We start from the raw sequence: 18,449 nt of genomic DNA, 5'->3' as shown, positions 1-18,449 counted from the left end.
ACAAAAGCCAATATGGCCTTGCTGTGCTGGTACTGAAAACAGCTGAAAGCAGTGAGAAACCACAAACATTATTTTTCTCAAGGGCATGCAGCTCTACTGCGTGATTAAATGGTTATGGCTTCCTCTTGGATAAAGTATTCTTGAGATAAAATAGTCCCCCCCCCCCCCCCCCCCCCTCCCGGCCATCTCCGAACAGGGACTACCCTGGAAAAACAAAATGCATTCTGCGGGTTGGAGTGAAGAATATGATATCCATTAATTGAGTAGGGAGGTTAGAGAATTTAAAAACTGAAATGGGTAGGTTGATGCTGAATGTAGTAGGACTTAGGGGGCTGGTGATAGAAAGAACAGGGCTATTCTTCAGTTTAGTACGGGGTTATAAATACAAAGTCAAAGAGAGATCATGCTGGAGTAGGTCTAACAATGAATAAGAAAGAGGAATATGGATAAGTTACTATGAACACTGGTGTAAATGCATAATCATAGCCAACGTAAACACAAAGCCATACTCACAACAATGGTACAAGTTTATATGCCAGCTGGCTCCGCAGTTGAAGATATTGTAAGAATGTATGACGAGGTAAAACGAACTGTTAAGATAATTAATGGAAATGAAAACTTATTTTTTTTTGGAGGACCGGAATACGACAGTCAGAACTGAAGGAAAAATAATCGGAGAACACGGACCGGGGGGGGGGGGGGGATGAAAGATGAAGCTACCTGGTACAGTTCTGCACAGAACACAATTTAATCATCACTATTCCGTGGGTTGATAGTCATGCGAGGAGATTATATACGTAGAACAGACCTGGAAACAAGAAGATCCCAAATACTCATAGATTATTAATGCTGAGGCAGAGGTTTAGAAACCATATTTTAAAATGCAAAGTGTTTCCAGTGGCAGATGTGAACTTTGACCGTAAAATGTGGTTCAGAACTGCAGATTAAAACTGAAGAAAGAGAGTAAATTGAAGAGATGGGACGGGAAAAGCTGAAAGAATGAGTGGTTGTTTAGAATTTGAAACAGAGTATTAGGCAACAATTGACTGAAACAAGAGTAAGAAAAACAACAGAAGATGAAGGAGTAGCCTTGAGAGAAAAGGCAGCAGAGGTTATGCATGCATGCATGTCCAAAGGCACTTTGCATCGTAATCAGAATAGCACAGGCACTGCAATATCATATGTCTCTGTTGATACCAGACAAGTGACTTTCAAGTATAACATCTAACCTGTATGGGAATATACGAGGTGCGACAATAAAGTAATGAGACTGATTTTCCTTGCAAGATGTGGCAACCCTCCAGGCTTGCATAGGCACAATTTCTTTGACCTTGGTCTATAAGCTGCTTCTAGTCCAAGCGGCACATCAATGCAACTGCTCAGTCATGAGTTGTGCTGTAATAAGTTAACACGTGTTTGTGTCTCTCATCAAGGAAATGGAAACGCATAATATAGCCCAACGGTACGCCACTTCTCTTTGTGTTAAATTGGGTGAAAACGCGATGACAACTTACGGTAAGCTTCAGAAGGCTTTTGGAGAGGAGATTATATCAAGAGCTCAAGTTTTTTGTTGGCATAAAATGTTTAGTGAAGGCAGAACAAATGTTGAAGATGGAGACCGCAGTGGATGACCATCAACCTCACGGACAGATGTCAGCTTGGCCAGGGTGCATGAACTCGTACGATCTGATCGAAGATTACCCGTCAAAATGATTGCAGAAGAACTGAAGGTCAATTGAGAAACGGTTCGTCTAATCATAACTGAAAATCTTGGGAAAGGCTGTGTTCAATTGTGGCAAGAGCATGAGCATGAGGGATGTTGGTGTATAGGAAAGAGACATCAACAGTGACTTTATCCTAACTTACAGCTACTTCTCCTTTGAAGGGAAGGTATACAAACAAATCCATGGCACAGCCATGGGCACCCACATGGCCCAATACTGTGCCTGTTGGCAGTCCTTGCACACTCTGCCAGACAAAGCTCCTCCCTCCCTTGACCCATACACTAATATTCCTTCCCTCCCATCCCTCTAGACTGCTGCTTCCATTCCATGTGACAGTTACCTTCTGGGCTGAGCTGCTGGAGATGGCAGAGAGCCTTTTCATTGTGGTGGGGGAAAGTTACCCCCTATGTCATTCTGAAGAGAAAGACTATGGCCAAAGAAAAGTTTCCTAAGGACATAGTGATTCACTGTTAAGAAACAGGATGATTGACAATGCAACCTATCGTTGACTGGCCGTCTATTGTTTGGAATCCTGGGGCACTCAATGTTAAGAGAGCCATGCTTGTTTTGGGTGGTTTTAAGGGACATACTGCTGAATTAAAAGATAAACTTTCTGCACAGAAGATAGGCCTTGTCATAATACCTGGTGAAATGAGTTCAAAAGCTAGATGTAGCCATAAACAAGCTGTTCAAGGACAACTTGCGAAAAATGTATGGTGATTGGTTCTCGGAAGAAGACCATGTCCTTAGACCGTCTGGTAATATTAAAAAGCCATCAATTGCCATTCTGTCTTCTGTTTGAGTGGATTCTTGCTTCATGGTCTTCCATATCATCAGAGACTACCATCAAGGGCTCAAGAAATGCTGCACGTCAAATGCTCTGTCTGGCAGCTAGGATGATGTGCTATGGGAAAAGAATGAAGAGTACGATGGGAGTGAGAGTGAGTGTGATGAAGTGAATACTGGTACTGATGGTGATGAGAATGAATAAAACAACATGTGGTACTGGTATCTTAGATGCCAATGTGCTGTACCATATGTTACAAGAAATGTTTACAGTACGTACCTACATCTTACATATAAGTACAAGTAAATTTTTTGTAATTTTTCTCATCTCGGTTTGTGCGTGGCTTATTTTCACACTTTTTTTTTAATTTCCTCCTAAAACTTTACAGGTAGGGCTTAAATGTGGTGGCGGCTTGTTATCGGACCAATACGCTCATCTTCTCCCTGTTACAGTTCCCAATTCAGTGTTTGTAGGGACACTTTCAGCTTGGTGTGCTAGGAAGCCATTCCGCAATGCTGCTGAATCATAATTTATAAGAACAGAGACTCAGCAATACAATTAAATGCTGAACAAAGCATAATAAATTAGCTGTGGCTATTCCTTCTTTTCCCATAACATAAAATAGCAATGTCTGAGTGTGATTATATCTGTTGGATACCAGTTAAGTTTCTCCATCAACCTTCTTTCTGTAATCTACATATAATCCTTCATTCTAGAATGAGATTTTTGCTCTGCAGCAGAGTGTGCGCTGATATGAAACTTTCTGGAAGATTAAAACTGTCTGCTGGATCGAGACTCGAACTCAGGACCTTTGCTTTTCGCGGGAAAGTGCTCTACCATCTGAGCTACCTAAGCATGACTAATGACCTGTCCTCACAGCTTCTATTCCAGTCCACGGGAGAGCTGTGAAGTTTGGAAGGTAGGAGACGAGGTACTGGCAGAATTGATGGTGTGAGGAAGGGCCGTGAGTTGTGCTTGGGTAGCTCGGATGGTAAAGCACTTGCCCGTGAAAGGCCAAGATCCCGAGTTTGAGTCTTGGTCTGGCACACAATTTTAATCTGCCAGGAAGTCCCAAGCCTTCATTCTGCTGCCAATTTTCCTATCGATTGCTGTTTGTAATCATGCTCTACCACTAATTGATTCAGTACAAATAATCCTAAGATCTCCACTCAAAAAATCATCCTCTTCTGGCCATTGCATCATATTGATTTATAACATATCTGTGCGCATCCTTTCGATTTCCACCTATAGATTTTCTAGTTCCCCACACTGCCTTCACATTTTAACATTCCACATTTCCACCCTAATTGCTATTCTTTTTTTGTCTGATAGCTCCCTCAGAGAAGTCCCGTGTAGTAATCTGAATGAAATGCTATGTTACCTCTAATATATTTATCCAGGAGGAAGATTTTGAGCTTCAAACTGCAAGAACTAGGTGAAGATAATTTGGTAGTTACCCAATGTCTTCCATATGACAGTACTGCAGTTCTTAAAGTCATCCTGACCATTCCGGCAGGTAGCAAAACAATTTGTTATTTCTTGGATTTGCTGCCAGATCCTAAAATGAACATGAGTCAGTATTTCGGAACTCCATCTGTACATCAACATCAAGAGAAACACTCCTTGTGCTGAGCCCTGCTGAAACCCTTATCATTTGTAGACCCCTTCTGTACATGGAGCATGGGCCACACACTACATGTTCTGCCTCCAAGACTGCCCATAGTGTCACACTCAAAGACTATCCTCAAATACTTGGACCAGCCACACCAAAGAATGTTGGGTTTTGATGTGGGATAGCACAAGGTTCTACATCCTGCTGAGAGGAGAACCCTTGTCTCTATTAATAGAGTTGTCTGCCACCCTAATTTCAGTTGCTTCCTTACAAACACTGTACCGGAAACTGGATGTACTGGCAACTGTGAGGGTTCATCATATTTCTTCCCATGTCTCTTGTAGAAACAAATTTTTCACTACCATTGAGTTTTCAGGCTGTTGTGTTTTGTGATGGTGAAGTTAAACACTTATGTCCCGAACTGTGCAGATCGATCAGCTGATGTAAGCTTTCCCATATTGACACAAAATTTTGTATATTCTAGGCTTTCTAAGTCCCAAATCATTGTAACAGAGTCAAGTAGTGCTCTAATCTTGGCAGATGGATGCAGCATAGTCTCCTTAACATTCACCCACTCTTAAAAGGTATGCCCCAGTGTAAGGAATAAAGGCCACAGATCTGTGCTCCTCTTCATGCACCTCCAGGGATGGTGCAAACACCATTGCCCAATGAATCTGCTTTTTGGAGTATCTGTTTCCCTTAAACACAGAAACCAACATTGCAAGTTCTTGTGTCAGAAATAGCATATAATCTGTGTACAAGACTTCTAAGGGCCATGTCCCAGAGTACCACCATGTCTTTTGTAAACAGTTATGTCCAAAAATGGAAGTTACCTATTACTTTCAACCTCAATCATAAATTTAAAACTGATGAAGACAGTTGAAGTGGTCCAAAAATCACATCCATGGAACGAGATTAAAAAGGTGTCACCATTGTATCTTTAGAAGCATGTTTGTAGCAAAGCCAAAGTTCTCTGTATCCCTTTCCTTAAAAAGTCCGGACCATCCTCTGAAGTGCACAAAGAGGAGCATAGATCTGTGGCCTTTATTCCATACACCAGAGGCATATCCTTTAAGACAAGAAGAACTTTAAGAATAAACATGATATTAAGAGTGTGTTCCATCTACTTTCAAAGATAAGGTTACTACTCAGGTCTGTCAACAATGATTTGGAACGTATAAAGGCTGGGATACACGAAATTCTGTATCAATGTGGGAAGACTCACTTCAGCTGGTTGGTTCACACAATTCAAGACAAGTGCAAGGCTACAACAGCCCAAAAAATCAGTGGTAGCAGGAAATTGTTTACATGAGGGACATGGAATGAAATATGATGAGATGCTGATAGTTTCCAGGAAACTGAAATTAGTTTGCCAGACAACTGATTAGTGAGAAAAGGGTTTTTGTCGTAGCAGGATGTTGAACATTGTACTACCCACATCAAAACACAATTTTCTCTGGTGTAACTGGCCAGAGAGTTTGGGGATAGTCTTCAACATGGTACATCATTGGCATCAGTATTCTACTATGGGTAGTGCCACAAGCCCTGTCTTGGAGGCAGCACCTGCAGTGGGCGGCACAGCGTGGTATGCGGCCTAATATAGGATGATGATTCAAGTTTTGGCATCAGTTTTCAGTGGGACTCGGCAGCAGTATCTCTCCTGAAGACAGACAGGTCACTGAAATATTGAGTCCTGTTGATTTCATTGGTCTTCATTTGGACTCAGCAGCTTCATGTTTTTTAAAGATAGACAGATCATTGAAATATTGAGTCATGTTGATTCCATAATCAGCAGCAAACCCCAGGAGACTGTCAAGTGATTATGCTGGGAGATCTATATAGTCACAGCATTACAGTTACCATGTAATGTCCACCAACTGTGACTACTGGATGAATTGCTGCCTTCCACCAGCATGAAGCTTCTCTGCCAGTCCTAACAGAGAGAGAGAGCTGCTGTTTCCTCTCCAAAAAGTACTGAATTCCTTGGTTCAATTCACCACATAACCTGTGATAAACTTCACTGTAACTCTAGCAAGAGGTCATTACAAGCTACACTTGCAGTCAATCAGGCAAGTTGGACCAAATGCTTTTTGTGTTATAGTCCATTGTTTGCCATTGTGACAGGCAGAGCCCGGCTGCTCAAGAGAGTTGTCAAGTTAGCAAAATTTGTGTCGTAGTGCAGCCAACATTTTCCCTGTTCTGGTGATACTTTGTGTACACTCCTGTTCAGTAGAAGAATGAGGGCATCTGATGGTGAATTGTAGCTACATATCCTTGATACTGAGATGACAGAGTCTGTTAATTGCAACTGCCTCTCCCTAAGGTTTCTCTTTTGATATATTTCTTCCTACACCAGTGAGAGAGCCCAGTAGTGTTTGTCATTTATCGCTTTATGGTATATCTGTATGTTACATTTTAACTGAATGAGCAGGTCTAAAAGAACTCTGCATTCTCTCAGAAAACAGTGGCACGAGTTTAAAATTTACATGAGTGGAAAATGGAAGTTAAGTAAGTTAATAGTACATAATTTTGATGTATAATACTGAGAACTAATACATGTATTTAGGAATATTTTGTTTTTAAAGGTAATATTTTTTTCGAAATGGTAACAAGTTATATTTTGAATTTTTTTCTGATTTGCCCAAAGGAATTTCCTGTGGAAGAATCAACATTAGTCCAAGTGTTCTGTGCTGTTGTTGGAGCACTTTTGAAGAGCTCAGGCTGTGAGAAGACGGGCTTGTTTGTACGTGATTTTGTGGTGGCTCAACTTGCTGGCCGAGATGTGAGTGACATATGGTCTCCAGAACAGCCGCTTCTAACCCTAGAAAACATTCTCAAACAACAAGGAAGAGCTGCACCAGAGCCACGACTCATTGGAGTGGCCGGTCCAAATACCATACTGGCTGCATACAGAGTTGCTGTTTATAGTGACCGTCAATTCCTTGGTGCTGGTTAGTGCACTTATTTCTTTTGATACAGTATTATATTAGCCATAAGCAACAATTGATGCAAAATAAAAATACACTCAAGTGAACTGTAAACTTATGAGAGAGAGTTGCTAGCCAGTGCATACTTTCAGTAGGACAAGTGAATCTCTCTCTCTCATCCTGAAGTCTGAATGATGTGCCTTTCCCTTTTTAACCTTCCACAATCAGACCCGATCTCCTCCCCGAGGAAAGTACTACACCGATAGACAAAAAAAGTGAAGCACCCAGAAGACATTGTGAGATGTCATTGTAACTTCATACACGCACAAACCATCAGCGGTCATGTACACAGTTAGAACTGCAATTTTCTCTTAACAGGTAGTACAGCCATCGGAGTACATTAGTGTTGTGGTTGTCAAATGATTTTGCCCAACAGCCAGTACTGACATTGTGGGGTGACACTTCTGGATGCATATGTACCAATGTTAAAGTTAATTGGTAAGCTATATAAATTAACATGTTGTGGGCCACCAATAGATTAGCTGTAGTATGGGCACGATATGTTGGCTGACAGCTCCCATATTCTGATTGTTAAAAGTTGGCCACATTTGGAGCACTTGGTGTTGACTATTCTCTGTTTCGGATTGTTGCCACCCTCAGTGATCCCAAATGAAGTGTTGTCGTGTTGTCTGTGCGAGCAGACAATTAATTGATTAATAAAGTAATTGTTCTTATGTTTAAATGCTTTATGCGATATGAAACACGATCACAAAAGTTTTCAATATGTATTTAATGTAATTTTTCTTTTACTCATCGTGTTGTACTACAAGAGTCGTAATTTAATTCCATAGTCCTTGCTGCAAATATGTACCAAATTTGAAGATGACTACCTCTATAATGTGCATGCAAGAATCCATGTTGCTTCTGTTTGTAATTTATACCATAGCAGTTGATCAGTAGTTATTCTGAAGGAAACACTTTCTGTGTGGTCAAAGGAGTTTGTGCGGTTCAAAGAAGTGGAAGGCTGGCTGCAAAAGGATGGCTAGTGTTCTTTAAACAAAGGAAGACAAAGCTGTCTAAGCAAGGAGAAGATAAAGCTGTCTAAGGTGTAGGACCCAAAAATAAAATCATGGTGGATAAGGAAAATTTGTTGGATTGTAACAACTGGTGTGGTATTATGTTGCTGCCAGTGCCCATTAAGGTCCTCACCAGAACTATCTTAAATAGGATTAAAGATTCACTTGAAAATTGAATGTGTAGAAAACAGGCCAGTATCAGGCAAAGCACAGTTGTGTTGATCTCATTAATATTCTTTAGGGTCATCTTAGAGCAAAGTAAAGAATTCCAAGCAATGATGTACGTGGCATTCACTGATTTCAAAAAAGGCCTTCAATTCAGTGAAGCATCAAGTGCAGTGGCAGGTATTGCGGATTTGTGATGTGGCACAGAAAATTTTATAAATATCATCAGAAAACTGCATAACAGCTACAGAAGTTGTATACTCACAAGGGAAATATCACAGACCCAACAGTGGTAACACAAGAATCTGGCAGGGATCTGTTTTGTAACCATCACTTTTTCTACTTTCCCTACATTTAATGAGAAGAGTCACCACAGGCAGGAGAATAGGAATGAAATGGGGAATCCATGAATGCTGATTGATGTGATAGATAAATTAAACACTTTAAAAAAGAAGCAGAAATTGCTAGTCTCAAAATAAATATAGGTAAAAAAACGAAATTAGAGTAAATTCTAAGTAAATGGAGTAACCTCTGTAGAGGTGCAGCAAGTGAAGAAGGTAAACTCATTTTTGTACTTTGGTGGTGTTGCTGGGAGTGGTTGGGCTGGAGAGGATGTGAAGAACCTCATAAAGAAGGCAAATGCTGCCTTCATTGTATCCAGTATGGAAAAAAAAATTGTATTTTTAATACAAATGTCAAGGCTGTCTTATATGTTCATGAAAGTCGGAAACTAGACAACAAGATAACATCACAGTTATAGAGCTTCATAATTAGGTGTTCTGTAGCATTATGGATATCTGCTGGCCAGAACAAATAAGTAAGGAGGAGCTCTGTGCAGGAAAACGAACCAGATGTGTGTAGAAGATCAGACAGGGCAATCTAGAAGGAGGCACTGAAACAGAATCTCCAGGGAACAAGGAACAGAGGCAGGCCCGGAGCTACATGGAAAATGATGGCGGAAGGGCAAGCAAGGAGAATTGACAAGAAATGGTTGGAACTGAGGGAAATGGCCCAAGACAGAGATGGATTGCGAGATCTTTTGATGCCCTATGCCCCCCAGTGGGCCAAGGTAATTAAGTCAAGTCATGTAAGTCAGCTAATTGGTAAGATGCATGCACACCCATGAGTTGTCAGTATTGAATGACACCAATAAACCACCTCCCCTCTCACATCCTCTAATACTGCAGTGATGTCGCTACTTATGCCTGTGCCCTGAGGTATAGCTCATGACTGAATTCATGAGTATCAATTAAAATTAAGCACATCTTAAAATCTCTCTCTCTCTCTCTCTGTAAATAGTTTTGTTTGTTGCTGAGCAAGAAAAAATATACTATTAAGAAGATCTTCATGTTTTTGGATTGGGCTGTTAGTGGCTAGCTACGTATTGTTAAAAAGTACAGATGAGAACTCGGGTCCCCACAATTACTTGATTCGGGCCGCAGTTTAATGGCCACTGCATTAGTGTGTTTGTGTTCCATGTTTTTACCAAGCCTGGTATTGTATCCAAGGGGTGTGAACAGCATCAGCTGTTAAGGGATCACTGTGATACCACATAGTCATGTGAGACAGCATTATCAACATCTGACAGAATTTGACCATCTGATCAAATCGTGCAATATCGACATTTGTAGTGCATTCAGATGTGACAGTGGTTTGATGTTGCACTGCATGGAAATGTGAGGACAGGCATATTCATTGTCAAGGTACTGTTTGATAGCGGACCATTACAAGGGAGGATCACCAACTTGGGCACTAGCCTTGTTATACCTCCTTCACTTCTGCACCTACCATCCAAGAACAAGTAAAGGACTCCCTGCAACAATCTGTGTCATCTTTTGCCATTGGTTGCCTTACCCAAAGTCCTCAGGTCATCTTGGAAGGCAGCTTGTAGCTTGGTGGACTAATGCATGCTGCTCAGCAATCTGGGCCAGGCATGTGGCTCTGTGACAGTTTCAGTGCTGCCCAACTGTAGAAAACCGTGGAGTTGTGAAAGCCTGATGCATAATCAAGGAAAGCAAGAAAATATCATCACACACATTCCTAGACTCTTTCAACCACTCCACATATTCTACAAAACTGTGGGAAGCCATCAGGTGGACTTCTGGTAAATGCAGTCATTTACCAATAGGAAGCAGCAGTCTCTCTAAATGATGCCCAGAGACATCACCAGACAACATCAGCACCAGCCAAGATTCAGCATTCCACCACTGTCTTGCGACTGTGAAGAGGGATGAGCTGCACTTCAGATCCACCAAGTCTGAATCCTAAAGGTGCAGATGGAGATGTAGGAGCTGGATTTGGCACTGTCTTAGTCTCTTCATACTGTGCATGGTCACAACCAAATATGACACAGCTGGCTGCAAATTTGAAAAAGGTGTCAAAGGAAATTCTTTTATAATGTTTTAATTCAGTATGGCAGAGTGGCCAATTTCCCAACTGGTGGAGGGAGACAATTTTGATACCTCACGTCAACCAGGAAAAGACCTAACATGTCTCAGTAGTTATCAGTGTGTTGCCTTAATGAGCTGGAGCAAATGGTAAATTATCATCTAATCAGGCAGCTTCTTAGCTGTTCTGAATGTGATTCAGGAGATATCAATTCACTGTCGACAACCTGACCCTGCTAGAGATGCTATCCAGCATTATTTCCTATGTAGACACAACATAGACAATGTGTTTTCTTGTGGCACATGAGGGCAGACCTAGTCTCCCATGGGACCTGCCTCCTGTTTTAACTGATAATGAGACAATTGAGGTTTGTGATTTAAGGTTTTATTTGATGTTTGTTTCATAAATATTTGTTTGATATTTGTTTTATAAATATTGTGTGTGAGTTTTTAATGTGTTCCATAGTGACTTCGTCACTCATTATTTTGAAGTAGCTTTTTAATTGTGTCTCTGCTTGTATTTTATCTTTGTTGAGATAGTCTTGTGCCCCCTGATGTGAATGTTGTATTTTAAATACTCATTTATTGTTACAGGTGGGTTTTGAAATTTATTGTTATTTCTTAAAAGATTTTCACCACACTTGTCTCTGTTTATTTCATGACTCACTGTTCAGTGCCTTAAAACAATAGTCATCACTGTTCAGTGCTTTAAAACAATAATCATCACACTGTAAGCTTAGAGAATGGCTAGGTCCAGGACTATTTCACACTTCTAAAAATTAACTGTGATCACAACTGTCTGTACTCAATTGTTGTAAGTTGCAGCAGTAAGCAAATACTGGAAGTTATTTATGCATGTAGCTTAGGACTTGTGCATGACTTCCTAGTTGATGCCATGTAGGTATCAGGAGCACCTGTGTTCATTTGTACATTGTAGCTGTGCAATAACTGTAGGTGCCCTGGAATGAACATGAACATAGTGTCATAGATCACCAGTTTAGTGCTCTACTGTAGATGGGATGTAGAATGTACAATAAAACCATCATTGTCTGAACAAGTGCACACTTTACCATAACAAAGCTGGTACAACAGAGCTATGTCTGCTCTACACACATAGTCTCTGTACATGGACAAGGGAATGTTATAAGTTTGTGTTGTCTGAATGCAGTTCTTCGTAATTCCTTTAGAATAACATATATTTAATCTTTTTTTAAAATTTGGTCCACTTGCACTTTCCAAAACATAGTCACTGTTTTTATGATGCTGTTCAGCAAAATTACAGGTATCTTTAAACTCTTTGTTAATGCAACACTTGTTCAGCAATAAACTACAACTCTTTCAGGAATTTCTATATTCCCTTCCGTTGAATGGATTTTCCTATCTCTTTCTGCAATATTTTCCATTTTAAAACAATGACAAAAAAGACTAAACTTCTACTTGAATTGAACAGCTCACAAGAAGACATTTCGATCATACATGCGAGGCTACAGAAGATGCCACACAGTACACACATTAACTCTTGGTATGGTGGTTGACAGGAGAAGCTGTGTTGATTGAAATCAGTTTACCTCAGTTTCTGGTGACAGCTTTGTTGGTGCAGGTAATGTAGTCAACCTCAGCTAGCAGATGACACTGTGTCCAATGCGTATACAAACAACAAACAAAACTATACTATTAATTAAAAGTTGAATGTTGATGTTCTCCGCACATGATCATAATCACACAGCAAATACAACACTAAAACAATATGGCTACAATTATAACAGAATACTACTTTTTGTATAGCACACATCAATGAAACCTAAGGTTGGTAGAGATAAGAAAGAAGTGAATGTTCATTTGGAGTCATACTTCTGATTTCTGCAGAAACAATTGCTTCTGTCAGCTACCAAGTAGAGTTTGGCAGAAGCAAGAGATAAAGCTTAATGCCATGAATTGTGTGGACTTTTACTGGTTCAGATCTAACGAGCACAATGCTCAGGACTCAAGAAAGTTAACTGCATAATGCTTGAAGAAGGCCAATTCCAAGTCAACATCATTTTATGTCAGTTGCATTAGTTTTCTCCATAAATGTTGTTTCATAAAGCATAAATTGCAGGAAAATTATAAATATGTTAATGCTGAAAAGGGTACAAATTTACATTGAGAACACAGGAAATTTGACAGAAGTGAAAAAAAGGTTGTAAACAGTGGGAATACATTAATTCTAGAAATGTAAAAGCAGTGTTATAATACTGTAAGTGGATACACTGTCAAAATTATATTTCAAGAAAATGACAGAATTTTATGTTGCAGAGCATTTTCTTAAGATATTCAGAATAGAAAATGTGAAGATATTTTCTCCGAAAAGCAAGAAGCATTATTCCCTTGGAAGTTTAAAAAAAAGATGAAAATTACGCTTTTGGAGCAAATGACTCCTTCATCCAACAGGAGAGAAGAAATCAGTGATGGAAATAGGACTCGTCATAGATTAGGTGAGAAAATGACACAAGGTGAGGTTCATACAATATGAATGGCCGAGAGGAAAATGAACAATAAAATACAGAGGTGATTTAAAAACTTATGAAGACGGAAGGAGAGGGAATAGTTGACTATTCAGCAACTCAGAGAGAAGAGAGAAAGATACTAGGAATGGAATTGCAGATAAGACAAGGACAGGTAGCAGTATAAAAACGTCAAAACAAAAGAAATTAATGTTGAAAGAAAGGTTAAAAGAATAAAATTACAACAAGGGAAAGAGAGAAGCAAAAACTTACTATGAAGCAATGGTTACATTGCACATGTAGGAAGGAATTGAGGGTGGGACAGATTGGTAAGTATGAAGATATGCAAAGAGTTCTGTCTAACAAAACAAAATAAAATGTTTAAGAGATAATTATCCAAATAGCAGAACTTATCAATTACTTTTATGTCTCATTTGCTAGTTTAATTCCCGCAGCATCACCTGGTTTAATTTGATTGAATTCCGTTATCCTTGTTTTGCTTTTTTTAACATTCATCTTACATCCTCCAGTCAAAACACTGTTGTTCTGTAAACTATTAACATGTTGCGGGCATCCATTTCTCAGTTACTCTTACAAGGGAACCATCAAGACCTGTTAACCATGGATATTGATGAGTCTTGGTTATGCTGTGAGAGGGTCTTGTCCTGAGTATTGGCTAGCAGCTATTCAGGCAATGGCCTCTAGTTCCCAAGAAAAATGATGTTAAAATTTTATGCATACCTCCTATACCCGTAACATTAGACCTATTTCGAGCAAGTGTGTGCAGTGCACCGGCTAAGGTTCACGGCTACCACACTGGCAGCAGATGTTCAAATCCTGTTTGCAAAAGTTTTTTTTCCAATTTCAGTGTACAGAACATCCCTAACTTTGACCTCAATTATTTAATTAATACCGATCAAACTGGTTGCCAGACCCATCAACGCACGGTTAGATACTTAGTGGGATATGGAGCAAAAACCACCCCTGTGCAAGAAAAAAGATCTGAACAGGATTAGTCATTCCTTCACAGTACAGTATACTATAACTGCATCAGGAAAGATATTCCCCTAACTTTTTTTAAATGTAAGCAAGAACTGTCCCGGAAATTTGGTCTGATTGTTAAAAAAAGAGTTGACTCGTAAATTTAAAAAATGTAATTGTAACTTGCACAAAATCAGGTGAGTTCATGAAAACACTGTTCAGCGGGTTTTTAAAATCTGTTGTTTTTCTGTATGTGATACATGAAAATACTTTTTATATTATTGATTCCTGCGGAGGGCGGACTGATTTGTCACTTTATGATCAAATCTTAGTAGAAGAAAAAGATGCATCCACTTGCACCATAATAATTACCCCACTCAAATGTACTCCACTTTGCCAGCTTTGCAATGTTAATTTTTACAGGCTGGTTAAATCTTAAAAAAAAATCACAATGTTCCGTGTTTGCTGAAGACCAATAGAAAAATCACGTAAAAAGAAGATTCCATAAAAATACATTCTTTAATTATGCATCAGTTTAGTGCACCTACTTTCACAGGAATGATGAAACATGCCCGATTCAAATCAAAGTTGATCAATGATAGAACAATCTCTTTGAATTGTGTCTGTGGCATCACTTCTAGAAAATACATATGCCTGCAAGGCAGCAGCTTTCATTAAATGTGAATGGTAGTCATGTGACAAATACCATCCAGAAGTTTGCTCTAGCACAGCAAGGGATAGTAAGTCGAAATTGGTCTACTGTTATGGGTATGGAAGGTACACACAAAACTTCAACATCAGTTTTCTCAAAAACTAAAGTTTATTGCTTGAAAAGCTGCTATCCAGGTAGTCAGGACAGGCCCTTTTACAACATAACTAAGACTCTTCAAAATCTGTGATTAACAGGTCTGATGGTCCACTCGTCAGCCATATGGGAGACAAATGTTGATTTAGTGCCATAATAATGGTATTTTGTTGGAGTTTTCCATTTGTTATATTGGTGTAATTAAATGTATGTTAGCACAGGTAACTTCCTGATGTCAGTTTCATTTCATTACAGGATTTGGAGAATCAGTAGATACAGCAGTTGAGGAGGCTGCACTGGATGCACTGAAACGATTATTCTCTGTCACAGAAAACATGAAGCCATTCTCGTACAAAATAAATCCTGATGTAGAAATGTACAAAGCAAACTCTAATGCCAGTCTGAAAGACTGGGGTGTGAAACATCCACAAAATATAGTAAACTGTTAACTTTGTATTGCTCATCCAAAAATTTAGAACTGTATGTGTATAAAGTTTTATTAAAATTTTTGATCACAAATAAAATTGCTACTCTATTTCTTCAGATTAGATTAACATTTGACATGTGATAGCTGTCATCCAGCAGATTCCTTAAACCCTATATACATCTACATTATTTGCATAACTGTAATTATTAGAAGTGGAATTTTCATCTGAAGTTTACACAAGCACATGACACCTTTCATTCTCATGTCATAAAAGGTGGCATCCTTCAGTTTCCTTTATTCATATGGTCCAATATTTGATTATAAAATCAAGTGAGGTGGTGTAGTGATTAAAGCAATTGATTCACATTCAGGAGGAATAGGATACATGATTTAGGCTTTTGTGGCTGCCCTAAATTCCTAAGTCAAATGATTGGGTGTTTCTTTTGAGTGCAGAACTGATTTACTTCCTCTTCCTTTATACAATGCAAGTTTGGGCTCCATCTCTAATGAACTCTATGTCAGCAAGACATCATTTCTTAATTTTAATATTATGAAAAGGATAGATTGGAACTCACCATATAAAGGAGATATTTAAGTCACTAACAGGCACAATGAAAAACTCATGACCACTGCCTCTGGCCGCTGTGGGCAAACTGAGTCATAACTGTGCCTGATGGGAGTAGAAATCTGGTGGTAGAGATAAGTAGACGGTGTGGGGTGGGGATGTGTGTGTTGAGGGGGGGGGGGGGGGGGGTTGCAGAGTCATAGTGGGGACAGGTAAGGGCTGCTAGGTACAGTCAGGAGGTTTGGGGGAGGGGGGGGGGGGGGCAGAAAAGTAGAGAACTGGAAAAGGATTAATGGGTGAGTTGGTGTGGAAAGAAACCTGCATTTTGCTGGAGTGGGAGCAGGAAAGGCGATAGGTAAGTTGAGGACAGGTACTAGTGAGGGTTGAGGACAGGGGTTACAGGAGCGAAGAATATATTGCGGGGAGGGGGGAGTTCCCAACTGTGCAGTTCAGAAAAGCTGGCATTTATAGGAAGGATTCAGATGGTGCATGCTGTGAAGCAGTCATTGTAGAGAAGCACATTGTGTTGGGCAGCATGTTCAGCAACTGCATGGGTCCGCTGTCTCTTGGTTACAGTTTGCCATGTGAACAAACAGCTTGTTAGTTATCATGCACAGCAGCACAGTGTTTGCATTTAGGTTGTAGATCACGTGACTGTTTTCACAGATAGTCCTGCCATTGATGGGATAGGAAATGCCTTTGACTGGACTGGAGTAGGTGATGGTGGGAGAATGTATAAGACAGGTCTTGCATGTAGGTCTGTTGCAGGGACATGAGCCCTGAGGCAAAAGATTTGGGTCAGGGGTGAAGTAGTGATGGACATAGATATTGTGTAAGTTCAGTGGGCAGCATAATACCTCTGTGGGAGGGGCAGGAAGAATAGTAGGTATGATATTCCTCATTTCAGGGCAAGGCAAGAGACATTCTAAACCCTGGTAGAGAATGTGATTCAGTTGCTCCAGTCCTAGTTGGTACTGAGTCACGAAGGGAGTGCACCTTTGTGGCTGGATGGTGGGTAGATGAGGAGATGGTTGGTAACTGAAGGGACAAGGCATAAGATATCTGTTTGTGTACAAGGCTGAGTAGGCAATTTCAGTCTGTGGAGGCCTCAGTGAGACAGACCCTTGGTATATGTGGAGAGGACTGCTCGTCACTGCAGATGTGACAACCAGGGGTGGCTAGACTGCATGGAATGGACTTCTCTGTATGGAATGGATGGCAGTAGGTTTAGGAATGGAGCTACTGGTGTAAACATCCTTCGAGGTGGAGGTCGACATTGCGGAAGGTGGCATGTCAGTTTGAGGAGAACCAGGTAAGGCGAATGGGGGAGATGGTGTTGAGCATTTGGAGCAATGTGGACAGGTGTTATCAACACCTAACAGAGCTTGAAAGTTACCCCAATTTGGATCTCCATTTGGCCAACTGGTCAACTCTTGCAATATCCAGTTTTATGAGGCATTCGGATGTGATGGTGGCCAGCTGTTGGACTTCATGAGAATGTAAGGGTAGACTGTTTCATTATTCCAGTCAACCACGTCTGACCTCCCATGAGGGAGGATAGATGTGTTGTGCACCAAGTATGACGTAAATCCTTCACATCTGCACATGCCATCTATGAACAAGTAGTTGATCCCATGCAACATTCTGTGTCATCCTGCACCATTGATTTGAGACCAGTAGTTGCCACTAGGGAATTATCATCCCATGCCTAAGTTAGGAGTTCAGAGGACCACACTATGGTTCAGGTCGAAAAAAGTCTATTTTCGGTTTTCATCATATTTCGATAGATTAAGGTTTTATTTAAGTACTATGAAAAGGATTTTGCTGAAAAAAATTTTTTTTTCAAGCATTTAAAGAGCATTTTCCTACCACGTGTGTTTATGTGCCACGCCCACTTTTCTGTCACCCACTTTTCTGCATATATTTTAGATCTTTATATCCCCTACATTGCACTTTAGAGTTTGTTTTTTAACTCCCGAGTATGTTGGCTATCCTTGGAATGCAATGGTCAGTATTCTTTTGTTCCTGCTGTTTGTAAACAACACACTTTCAAACACGCAGTTAGTTTTGTTCAAGTGTGATTGCGAGTAGTTGTTATAGAAAACTTGCAGGTGTACTATGGGCAGGCAGTTTGGAGAAATAAAGAAAATCTGGAGGCAATGAAGAGAGATGTTTGGGCCATATTCTTCTGTAAGTCCTGCTCTGATGATAAGCCATGTCATGGATTGTGTCCATCAGGATAAAATTCATGGTGCAAATACAATAGGGCTCAGGCAACTGGGGAATCTTATTCTCTCCAGCATTCTCTTCCTGCTGCTGTTACTACAGCAATTAAACCTATTTTCAGAAACTTAGCTCATTCTGACCTTCTAAGGAAATGTCTGCATGGGCAGACACAGAACCCAAATGAATGTTTCAACAGCATAATTTGGAACCGCCTTCCTAAAACTGTATTTGTAGGCATGCATACAATGAAACTAGGAGTTCATGATGCAGTTATTACATTCAGT

The 18,449-nt window shown here is 40.1% G+C and overlaps 1 protein-coding gene across 1 annotated transcript in view; it reads left to right on the top strand.

Annotated features, from left to right (window-relative positions):
• The window catches only part of LOC126100193 (39S ribosomal protein L44, mitochondrial), a 52,518-nt gene extending 37,047 nt beyond the window's left edge, over positions 1-15,471 (top strand). Inside the window, exons 5-6 of the mRNA XM_049910751.1 lie at positions 6,771-7,074; positions 15,203-15,471. Of these exons, the coding sequence (XP_049766708.1) occupies positions 6,771-7,074; positions 15,203-15,396 (498 nt within the window). The 3' untranslated portion in view covers positions 15,397-15,471. The remainder of the gene's footprint in view (positions 1-6,770; positions 7,075-15,202) is intronic.
• Positions 15,472-18,449: the final 2,978 nt, after the last annotated feature.

The sequence above is a fragment of the Schistocerca cancellata genome, chromosome 9 (assembly GCF_023864275.1).
Source record: "Schistocerca cancellata isolate TAMUIC-IGC-003103 chromosome 9, iqSchCanc2.1, whole genome shotgun sequence".
Lineage (NCBI taxonomy): Eukaryota > Metazoa > Arthropoda > Insecta > Orthoptera > Acrididae > Schistocerca > Schistocerca cancellata.
This window is presented reverse-complemented; position numbering and strand designations above follow the sequence as displayed.